Below are 12,688 nucleotides of genomic sequence, written 5' to 3' on the forward strand. Positions count from 1 at the left end.
ACTGTACAGATCATTCTGCATGAAAAACATGCAGTGTTACTCAATGATACAATCTTTTAGGAAACGAAAAATAAAGCAGCTAATACAACTGACTTACAAATAATATTTAATTGTAAAAAAAACCAGAAAGCAGCAACTGTGGCAAAGAACAGTTCTGCTTACATTTTTGAAGTCACAACCAACAACTACTGCTAGCTGACATTTTTGCCAGAGGATTTCCTCTAAGATTTTGGCATAAAAGCCAAACTTATCACAGAACAATGCAACTATTAATCTGCTTCGAATTTCAAAATTCAGTTACTTTCTCAACAGAAGGAGAAAAAACCAACCCCAAACTATATCAGATTCTGAAGTATAAGATGAATTTCTGTCAACTGAATAATATACCTCTATTCAACACAGCCTCAACTTTTCAGTTATTAACATAAACAATCACCTTCAAATGCACTTCACATATAATCTATTAGTTTGTGACAGACATTATAGATGTTTTCTTTCTAGCCCCCAAAATATCGTACAATTAAAACAATTAGTTTATCTCCATTATTAATATGGCAAGGTATCAGAAAGTGACCTATGAATTTTTTAGAAAGCAAAATCAAACACATGCAGAAACATCTTTAAGTAAAGATACGATTTTTTATGAATTGAGTAACGTCAATAGACTTTCAAGATAACTTCCAACTAACAATCCTACAGCCTGATCTTTGCAGAGGAGTAAAGGTACTCAAGAAATAAGCCTAGCTGTTCCCCATATTCATAGCAGTAGTTTCTTACCACCTAGCTACTATTTATCCTGAGATATGTTTTTTTGTGTGCTCAACCTTGTTCTAGACAGCACAAAAGTATGACAAGATGCCAGTGAAACAAAGTTCTGAAACTATCAGTGTTAAGCCTCCAGTGTTTATTGTTCACATCATAAACCTTAACCACAAGGTAGACATGCTTTATAAGTAAGATAAAATTAATTCCCTGAAATTCATCCATACACACATACACTGGGACCAAAATTTAAGTGACAGCTGACTGCTAAGGCAAATTTTTAATTTTGAGCTCTACAGTGACTGTCATGGATCTAATTTTACAGGCTCATTTAAATCTCCCATACAAAGATACTGTGTTTTAATACAATCACAGATATAATTTCAGTGAAGAAAAATTACAGTAACAAAAGCATCCATGTTTTCAGTTTCCTGAGAGTATTTTATATAAAATATAACTCAAGTATATCTTCAAGCCAATGAGAAGTATAAGCAACATATAGGGACATGTGTTCTACAGAATGAAAAACCACGAAAATTCTGATGAGTTGAGGGAGATACATTGTAAGTCTCAAGGCTAACACACAAATACTGACTTACCTTCTAATTGCCCATCTCCTGAAGTTACAGTTTTCTGACTAATTTCTTTTTGTGAATCCTGTTGCATGTTTTCTCTTTGTTGTTTGGTTTGTTGCATAGTGTGGGTCTTCCAGAGTTTGCGGAGCTCCTCAACTTCTGTCTCTGAGTCTTGCGTTCGCTCTCTCACTATTTTTCCTTTGCTAGTTGTCTCCTTTTCAGATTCAGTGGTATCTTCACAACATGGACATTCCTCTCCTGCCTTACTCTCTCCTGGTTCTTTTCCTAGTGAGGAATCTTGACCGTCACCCACTTCTTTCTCTTTAACATGCTCTTCACTACCATGTGATCCTTGCAAAGACTGCTGGAGGCCATATGCAACATTTTCAGTAGGTTCTTGTCCCTTCTTTAGAGACATCTCAGCACTTTCTGAACCTAAGCTGTGGGTACCAAACTGTTTAACATTTACAACCATTTCGGCACTGGGTTTTAAGTCACTGGCAGCTTCATTTGAGTCTGAAATGATTGTTAAACATTCAGCACTAGTCTGGTTTATCGTTTGGACAGATTCTGATGATGCTCCAGAAGATTTGTCTTGTCGAAGCTCATCTGAAGAAACAAGTTCCTCACGTATTGGAGAGAGTTCTGATTCTGTGAAGACATCTTCTGAAAGAGACTCCTCTGTGCTCCTAGGGGCAGTACTAGCACTGTCGTTGCCTGTATCCCGAGTCCTGGAATCCATTTCATCTGTATTGCTCTTTGCTACTTTCTTGGAATGGCAAAGTTCCCTTACAGACAGCTGTTCTACATCTCTGTTGAACAAATAAGAATGTTATAGCAGGTGACTTTTCCATCAAGCTCTTTTCTTTACTAAGTTTTGTTTAATGTTGAAAAAAATTTAAGGGTGCTATTAAAAAAAACCCCAAAACCAAACCCCAAAAACTAAAGCCAACTTAATCCAGAGCATCAGCTATAAGAAACAAGCATAAAATATGTTCTTGTAACAGTAAGCTTATGGTGGACCTTTTGCCAGTACGACATAGATAGGATTTCCCAACTTCAGGACATTACTTTTGCAAGTAGAAGCTCTCCTATAAAACCAACAGGATCGTTTGAGATGCTTATAGCGTAAAAATAAAATAAAAAACGGGGGAAAACCAACAAAAAGCTATTCACAACCATAATATCTAAAGATGGAAACCCTCCAAAATCCTTTAAGATTTGTCTACCAAAGACACCAGTACAATTGTATAGTCTTATCCCATCCTATTATGAAGCTGACACCTAGCTCAGTGGTAAGAAATGAATGGCAGAAATCATTTGGTCTAACATTAACTATCTAAGCTCATCAGTGCAGAACAGCAGGAACTATCAAGGTAGATCTTAGCATTCTGCCCATAGGAAATACCTAACAGCGATTAGTGTCTTCACCTGTCAGGTACTTTACTTTGAGGATACCACCATTAGGCAAAATGAATCCTAAACTACTTCGTACAACTGAACAAATTTAAGAGCAGACATCAGATGTTCATAACTAATGTAAGAAAAAAGAAATCATAAAAGAACTTACTTTCCCCAAAGGAAATAATCTTATTCAAACCTGCTTTTCGAAATAAGCTAACCAGAATTTCTACGAGTTTCAGAAGAGGAGGACTACAAGGGAACTGTAAACATGTTATAACTATAAAGTAACTTAATGATGCAAAACTCATACTATGACTGAACTGTAGCTACATGACAAGCTTTTCAAGTGTTGTCAAAAAAACTGAGCAGTACAGTCTTCATAACAAATTTCTCATGTTTAAATATACTTTTGACTAGAGTTCTCAATGCCAACTCCCTTGCTACCACAAGCACGTTATATCTTCCATTACCTATATTAAATGCTTTTAAGAAGCTCATACCTTAATTCTCCCATCTTGAAGGAGGATAAATCCAGTGCACATTTCTACAAAACTTTTTATTCAGTTAGGTCATATTACTGACATTACTGAGACATTGCAAAAATTCAGGATCTGCACCCTCTTATCCAAGTGTTAACATGAAGCTGATACTAAGCTTGTGTTGATGTCTAATTCTGCTTACAAAGCATGTGGAATAGAGTTCAGGATTTATCACCTACTAGCCTGGGATATTACCTTAATTTTTCAGGATTATGCTATTAATAGGTGTTTTTTGAGAAGTACAACCTAAGATTCATGAAATCCATAAAAAATCTGTATATTTTCAGATATAATTTTTTCCTGTTTCAGCATAGATTGTGGATTATATATAGAAACCATACAACATGAAACTGCAGTTTTAAGCAGGAAAGAATCCATCAGTTTTGTTCAGTTTCCAATATATCAATAATCTTCAGTATTCAGATTGTTTTTCCAAGTTTAAACAGGTTTGACAGTTGGCAAAATTGGGACAGGAAAAGGGTTTGTTATAACAGTGGAACCATTTAGAAAAAAACAGTGGGAAAACGTGATTTAAGTCTCAAATACCTTGAGACACACAGGTCTTGTCAGATCTAGCTGTAGCTGTTGGAATTCTGGTTACCAACTTAAGAAATTCAAATTTTATTTTCCCCAAAATTTACAAACATTCCTCAAATTTTGGTAAGATTAAGGCACAAAAGTGCTGGGACTGAAGAAAACGCTAGAAGTTAGTATGCCATGTAATAGTTTATAAAGTTGACAAGAAAGATGAATCAAATTGGACATACAGAGCTCTGAACACACAGTGTGACCTTTTATTATTAGACATGTTTTCATTCAATATGAATTTATATTATAAACAAAACAAACCAGAAAATGCTACAAGAGCACAAAAGTCAACAGGGCATGGAAGGTAAATTTGTAAGTCATTAAGAAACTAAACATGCTAGGAAAAAGACTTGTTTTGCAACTGCAGTGTTATGATTCAAACAGGTAGATTAAAAAGGATTATCTAATTTTCATGATCGCATTACTTGCAGTATACATCAATTGAACTAGGAACTACAAGCAACTTTTTAAAACTCAATCTGGAAAATAAACTTCCAGAAAGCAATCACGCTGAAGGCATCATCATTCTACATCAAAAGCCCTAGAAGTACTACTATAGTAATACAAACATTAGTTGCTCTTTCAAGAAACACATGACTTCATGCAGCAAACAAAACCATGACAAGATACCAGTTTACTACTAGGTCTCTGCTGTATCTGAGCTTAAAAACGGTACAAGCCAAGTTACTTCTTCTGAGCATCCAGATATTTAAGATTATCAAGAAAGATGTGCTTAGCATATTACCTGCAAGAACTGTAAAAGGGCATTTTTTGGAGTTACTGAGTATCTTTACACCTTGCTTAAAATGGTTGCATTTTTTAAGAGTTGCACATTAGGCAAACAGCTTTATTCTCTCATACATACAGACAACTCTACCTTGGTTAAAGGAATCCACTTCCTTGCAGTTAGATAGTCAAGGTAGCCTGCAAATGTTTGTGCTTTATGGGCTGTGATAGGTAAAGGTGACATGATTCTTTTAAATTTTTTTTAAATCCCTTTTGGGTTTAATGTTAGAATTTATCCTATTTCTGAGGACAGTATAAAAATTAGGCAACAGAATGAAACAAAGATCTTTCATAATGCTGTTTAAAGTCACCTTTAAATGACCATCATGCCAAACAGCAGTGATTAAAGCTCACTGACCAAAATTCACTCTGTTCACCCAAACAAGGCAAATAGCAGTTCCGCCCCTAGCCAAGGGGGGAACAAAATATACTCTTAATTCCATAAAAATACACATGAATCTCAAAAAATTAGTCTTATGACAGTTTATCACAGCAACAAGAGTTTGAGAAGCAAGTGGAAGATAGCAAACAATAAAGATTGTTTAAAGCTGTTTAAGTTGGAATTCTCTATTCTGTACAACAGTTTTTAGATTACTGAAGAATCAAACACATCTGTTACTGTTTTCACAGTGGGGAAGTGGCAAAGGAAGTGGTGTGGTACCCCCTGCTATACACTGATTTTTAAAAGAGGCTATTGGAGAAAATTAGAATCCATATATATAGAAGAGGATCTATTCTATGTAGTATGTGAGAACTTCAGGTAAAGCAAGTTCTCAAGGGTCTTTTCCAAGTCAATCTTTGATGTTCTTAAAAAGGAAAACAGAAAAAAATGGATTTGATAGTTTTGTATGGTCAGCAATATGGCTACAGTTCATATTTACTCAATGCTTTATAAATACTATTCTATCTTACATGGTTAATGAATCCTTAATTTTGCTGTCCACAATTTCCTTATACAGAGCAGCTGACATCACTTCTTCCATTGGACACATGATGCCATACTCTTCACAGCCGTTCTCTTGGACCAGAGGATCCATTTTATGAGGATCAAACATTATATTATTTGGCGTCACTAGCAGCACACCATTGACGGTACCCTAAAATGAGAGGGAAAAGAAGTGGTAAATTTTCTCCTTCGTATTTAAGCTTACTCTCCATTTTTTGTAAGAAAAAGTGTTTTCTAATTTGTTTTTAAAAGATCTTTATATTTAAGCAACTTTATACAGTTTCTTGTGTTTTGCAGTCATCTAGAAACAACCATTTTTCTGGGGAAGCAAATTAATGCCACCTACTTCGAGAAGAAAACAGTTTTGTTCCTCACAACTACTTAAGAGTTAAAAAAAAAAAAAAAAAGAGAAACCCTTGCACCCTAAAGGATATGCTAGGCAGCTTCTCTGAGGTAAAGATACATCCTTCCCAGATAACCACAGGGCTTATTGCTAGCTTTGCAAGAAGTTTCAAGCGTTGTCTAAAACCTGACTTGATGCTTCTCATTTTCTACTTTTTAATTGGAGAACAAAAAAAAGAAAGGTCTTCAAAAAACTGTCATTTATCTTCATTTTCTTTACACAAAACCAGCAGTATCCATTACAAGTTATTCTAATTTATGGACCTGTTGACTGATTGGACAAATACATTTAAAGAATGAAACTGGATGAAAAATATTAACAATTTTTAAAGATGCTGCTGCATCAAGATGCAGCTTTGGATGGATTTAATCACACTAATACTGCTGCAGTACATGAATACAATTAGATTTTAAACTCCTAGTATGAAAAAGTTTAAAGAACGATGATATACTATGAGCTGTAGGGTTCTTACACAATACAGGTACCAATTCACAATATGTTGAAATTTTTTTTTTTAAGCATTAGAAACACATGCAAATACCACCAGTTGCCTGCTAAAGAAATTCATTAAACTGTTAGAATGGTAGAGTTTGAGCTAAAACTATGAACTGGAGGAAATCTAGCTTTAAGCTGTATAATAGTGATTCTTCACAGTTACAGATCTTGAATCCTAAGGACTTTACAAATTTAGAAAGACATTTAGACATTTTGTGCAAGTTTCACAGAAGAGTTGCTTCATGTGCTGCTGAAGCTTATCAGGAATTGAATAAATATCCAGTTCACTGATAAAATGTTCACAGTAATTACAAACATTGTGTACTGGGGGAGATTGACTGTTTTCAGTTTTGTTTTAAGACATACCAGCACAGCATGAAATATAACTACAGTCCTTCCCAACTCCATTAATTTGTTCCCAGAACTGTGATGGTTGATGACCTTCACAGTAGAAAAACAAAGATGCCATACAGTGAGCAGAAAATTACAAGTCACAAAAAACAAACCAAAAATAGTATTAAAGTCTACAGCAATGACCAATGGTATCACTATTACGGAAAAAGGAAAACCGTCTCAAAAGCAGCTCAAACATCCATACTTAAGTCCTTTTAATTGTTCAGTGCCTAGTCAGGTTTTATACATGCCTTTTAGCGTACAAAGGCTTTTAAGTCAGCAGAACGTATTTATGTAATTCCAAGGTGGTTAAGACACTGAAACAAAATTGTCACTAGCATTTCCTTCCCAGCACTGTATTTTGGAAACAGACTTTAAAGGTGCAAAAAGGAGAACTCCAAGAGGATGACTGTCAACAGAAATCTACATTTGGACTGCAAAAGTCAACAAGTCTACTCAGAACAATTGCCTCTCTTTAAACCAACATGACACCAGTAAATTCAGTACTGTGGTGGTTTAGCCCCTGCTGGGGTCTGAGACCACGCGGCCGCTGCCCCTCCTCCACAAAGGGAATGAAATACAAAGCCCCAAGACTGAAATAAGGAAAGGTTTAATACAACAGTGCAATAGCAACACAACAAAGAACAACAATAACAATAACAGTAATAGTGATAGCAATGAACAGAGCAAAATAGCTACCAAATACAGCAGTGACAAGCACGATGTACAAAACCACGAGTGCACCACACTCCCGCGCCAGGAAAATGTGACCTGCCAGGATGTGATGTCCGCATGGTATCTGAATAACCCGGCTAGAGCTCCCCCCCACTGCTGGGGAAACTTAACCCTATCCTGGTTAAACCAGGACAAGTACATAATGCAAAAAAGAAGCATCATTTCTAAATCTGAGCTTTTTCGTTAATGACCACACATGAAAGTGGAATTCTATTAACGTTCTCCAGATCTGACCCAGAGAAGTCAAGGCCATAGACTTGACGGTAGTTGGACTAGATGATCATTGTAGGTCCCTTCCAACTGAAATATTCTATACTATTCTTTCACTGCCCACATGTTGCATGTGGATCTTCAGAACAGTCAAGGCCAGAGAGACATAAAAAACCCCAAAAACCCACAACAGTAAGGCTGTATCACTGCTCTAGCTGAAGGATTTAAATGTTCAACACCAACCTCTAAAATTATGAGTTACTCAGTAGAAGCAATCAGTAATCAAGTTTATTGGAGAATTCTTTTCCAGGCTAAGATTTTGTCTTCTTTTGCTCACTATTTCATGAACCTTCCTTGATAAATTAAGTACACAGGAAATGCTGAAGTTTTTGAGGCAATAAAAGGAGATGACATTTTTCTGTCAAGGGGTGAACTGTCACAACTGACATATCACCTATGTCAAGAAGGTCCCTGGTTTTATTTAACAAACAAAACCCAATGCTTAACTGTCTCTCAAAAGCAAGTTAAAAGACTGCTTCTGCTGGCAGTCCAAGTCAAAAATTGATTAAAGAGTATTTTATCTCAAAATAAGTTAAAAGTTTCATAAGTCAATTTTACATCATTTATCTGAACCCTAGAGAGTCACAACGTTAGAATAACATGCATGAAGAACCAGTTACACATTTCAGTTATCTTGTTTCAGCCTCATTTTTAGCAGTTCAGTAAATACCAACTTACTCCTCCCAAGCCCCACAGGCCAGGCTTGTCAATATCGTAAAGAAATGTCATAATATACAGGACAAAAGTCTGTTTCCAGGGCAAACTTGAAGGTGTTAAAGAAACTGTATAGTACCTTGTGGTGTTTAGACTCAGACACAGAGGAACAGTAGATATAATCTTTCTGCAGGCAAGCATTCAGCCAAGTGTGCAAGACCACTGACTACATAAGGAAGACTAGTTTAAGAGACCTTCTATTGTAAATGGAAGCTTCCTAGAACAATCTGATGGCAGAAAAATCCTAAACCTGTAGATCAGGCAATTGTCCTTGACACGTATGGAAGATTCTAAAGCCTATGCTGCAGCCCCAACTTAAGACAGAGCTAGAAACCTAAAAGCTGCTTATCTTTGTCTTAGAAGAAACCCTCAACATGAAGAGGTAAATACTCAGTATAAAAATTAATCTGAAAGTGTAATTCTATTTAAAATTTATTACACTGATAAACTTTTGGAACTATCAGGCTTCTACGTGTACTTGACTAAGCTGATTAAACACTTAACTTGCAATAATTATAAGCAATTGAAGGATTATACAGGTATCTCAAAAACACTGGATTTATAGCACCTCAACAAAAGATGACCTATTTTATTGTTATCTGTTTGAAAGATAGGAGGCAGACCAGTGCAATATTTCTGGATCGTGAGTTATTTGATACACAGTACTAAATGAACAGTTCTGCATAAGCAGAGATATTCTTTAGAGGAGAGTACCTGAAACTTCATTTCCTTGTTGGTTTGCCATTATGGATCAGACTTCTGTGTTAGCATTCCTACAATACATATACTTCAGGACTATTGTCTCAGAGTAAGCTGGTGATGAGCTTTTGAGCATTTTAGGACCACACACTTATTCAAGGTTCTGAACCGACTTTTCTGATTACTCATACACATTTATGCACTATGGCAGCAGATGTCACAGTTGTTCTACAAAACAGGGTAACAACACTGATGCCAGAAGAAAAAAAACTAGGGATAACCTGACCTCCCCCGCTATCTTACAAGCACTGAATATGATTGATAGCCTTAAGTCTGCTCACCATATAATTTTCTTGGTTCCTTGCTTTTGGAGCATGGAGAAAGTTCCAAAGCTCCTCTTTGGCCTGCCTGAACTGCTGAAAATATTTTCAGTGTGAATATGTTCTTCAGAGTAAAGAACAGCATGGGAGCTTACTTACAAAGTAAAGCCCTTCTTATGCCCTCACCTACCCATTTCAAAACAAGATGAGCCCAGCTTCTCCTTTGAGGTCATACTCTGTTATCCTGTGTCCTCAGCACAGATGCCTTTGATGGTAATCAAATATTTGTTGAACATTTTAGAAACAGGTATTTGACTTTATATAAATTCAATTTTCAAAATATTTTCAAAAAATTATTTGACCAATGATGTAGCTAGAGGGAGACAGATCAGCAAATCCGAGTACGAGCATAAGCAAAAAGATGGGGCAATAGCATGCACACTACAAACTCCTACATGACTCCAGTATACCTGCCAGCATTTGCTCTAATCTCCAATTTTCTAGTCTTGGGGGAAAACAAATTTAAAAAAAGTCTATAAGCAGCTCAATTGTTGATAGAAGACTGTGAGAAACAGTTTTTTAGGACATCTTCCACCAAATAATCAGTGACTAGTTTCTCTTAGACCATCTTTCTAACTCTTGGACCATCCCTCTAACTAGCTGTTGAGGAAAAAAAGCATCAAAAACACTGTCAATGAAACTGAAGTAAAAATTAGACTCTGCATATAGCTACTAAGTAGTTCAGAATTATACTGTTACAGGAAGTTCTGGTTCTTAACCAAAATGCCCCAAAATTTCACTTACAGAAGAACATACAGTTCCCTGTATGTAAAACAGATTCTAAAGACATGAAGTAAATTTCTATGTAGGTGAAGTTCAGATTTAACAGCCTCAAGGAGAAATGCTGAGCCACTTTATATCTGAAAACCATGTGGACATATTAGGTTATTAAAAAGAGATCCCTTTTGTCTTAAGGCTGGTCCAGAAAATATTAATCCAAATAAGCAAAAACACACATACTGAAAGTAGATTAAACTGCATGTGCATGCAGATTACTCAATTGTGAATCAGTATTAGCTACTTTCCATTGAAGTTCCTTAAGCCTCAGGAAGTGGGAGCTCTAAATCCTATACAATATCTGAGATAGAAATTCAAACAATCATTATAAAGGGAAGATTAGAGCCAAACTTTATGACACTGGTAAGCCCAAACATTAAGATTAGGCAGTTCAGTAAAACACACTTTTAAGGTTTGAAAGGACATCTGACAACCAGTTTTCAAACAGAAGTTACCTCTAAATAATTCCATTACATTCTTGAATACACAAGGTAGAACAAAAAACACCAACCTGTGATTCCTGATTTATGAAGCTTTTATCATACAGATAACAGTTTAATTTTATTCTTTGTTTCTTGTAGAATTTTTGAACCTTGCCAGTGTCCTCCTTTTCACTTCATGAACGATGTGTTTTGTGCCTTTATTTCCAGGTTGGTGGCTTTGGTTTTTTTAAGCCTCCGTAATTTTCCTTTACCTACTACTTTTCAAAACAAGGCAAGTAAGCTAGCAAGCATAAAAACAAAGAATTTCAAAGCTCCTCTATCAGTTTGTTTCAATCAAGCAGACTGTTTTAAGATACCTTTTTCTGCCTCCAATGAACAGTGCAAAGAATGAAAAACCAGAGCAGCACACTTTTCTGCAAAAGCAGCAAATGGTGTGGCTGCAAGAAAGAGCATGCCTACATATGCAACAACAGTGAGTTAAGGTGTGACTCTGCAGTACATTGATTTATTGTCTGACCAGGATGTGGCATATTCACACCACCCTGTTTCTAACTGTGCCAAACACTGTCTCTAAGAGTAGCAATAACCAGGTAACAGAGAGCAAATATTACAACAGAGCAATGCTTCCAGGTTCCAGCCACTGCATCTCAGAATTCCTGTGTGCTTGTCCAGGAAGTCACACATGTGACTAAAACCAACTCCAAACACATACAGAATAAGCAGTCTTGAAAACTGAGAAATTAGGCAGTCTTATCTTAACACAAACCCTCTTGTGTATGTGAAACTAAGCACATTGAAAAAAAGAGGTTTTCACTAGATTTTAGTCTGTGAGCATCACAGTGATGACTGAGACTTCACACCTGAAGCCCTATAAAATAGCTAGCAATGAGCTTCAAAATCACTTCCAGAGTGGGGAACAGAAGATGAATCTTTTAAGCTTTCTCCAGAAAACATCTGAAAATTTATCAAGATTCATCAAGAAATGTATCAAGGACACGATAAAACATGCCAGAGGACATCCCTACCACATGTGACACAAAAGCTAAATCACATGCCAAACTTATGAAATCTGGCACTCAAATCTGAGCAAGTTAACATTCATCTCTCTCCCCACCCACCTCTCCAACTATGGGCTGATACTGCAGTGGATTATACAACTCTTTAGAAATAGAATTCTCCTTAAAGCTCTTAGAAAATGGGATGTAAAGCAATAAGTCAAAGGCAGATGCTGTAAACACTCCCTATAACATTCTGATGAGGAAATATGGCACATAAATAATATGCTGTAAATTTTAACCCTAGAATATGTTTTTCCAGTACAGCCAATTTCTAACAAAGGCTCACAGTTCTCAATTCCTCCACATCAGAGGACTTAAAACCGAGAAGTAATGATTTGTCTAGGATCATCCTAAAAAGGTCAGCTAGGGACAGAATTCAAGGTGTGAAACAAATTAAGTAGAACAAAGTAACAAACAAAGCTTTTCCAGTACTTGTCTTAACCAACTTCTAAGACATCACTTTTGCCAATATACACATACTGTCAAAAAGCTTCGAGACATACACAGACCTGCAATCCTTTCCACCAGCAAAAAAATTAAAAAAAAAAATTTAAAATGCAGTTTTAGGAGATTCTCATTAATCTGTTTATCATTAGTGTAATTTATCTGCAAACCTATTGCTGAGCAACATGGAATCATCAGTATATACATACCCAAACTTCAGGTGAAGGAGGAAGTACAGTTTCTTTGCATTCATTCAGCTTGAGTGAAGGCATGATTT

At 36.1% G+C, this 12,688-nt stretch overlaps 1 protein-coding gene across 10 annotated transcripts in view; it reads right to left on the reverse strand.

Moving 5' to 3' along the window:
- The window catches only part of OXR1 (oxidation resistance 1), a 297,931-nt gene that overhangs the window by 41,910 nt on the left and 243,333 nt on the right, over nt 1-12,688 (reverse strand). For all 10 annotated transcript variants that reach the window (XM_074810861.1, XM_074810964.1, XM_074811420.1 and 7 more), the window contains 2 exons: nt 5,567-5,751; nt 1,362-2,149 (listed from right to left, as the gene is read on the reverse strand). In XM_074810861.1, the coding sequence (XP_074666962.1) occupies nt 1,362-2,149; nt 5,567-5,751 (973 nt within the window). The remainder of the gene's footprint in view (nt 1-1,361; nt 2,150-5,566; nt 5,752-12,688) is intronic.

This window comes from Strix aluco, chromosome 1 (assembly GCF_031877795.1).
Source record: "Strix aluco isolate bStrAlu1 chromosome 1, bStrAlu1.hap1, whole genome shotgun sequence".
In the NCBI taxonomy this organism is placed as follows: Eukaryota; Metazoa; Chordata; class Aves; order Strigiformes; family Strigidae; genus Strix; species Strix aluco.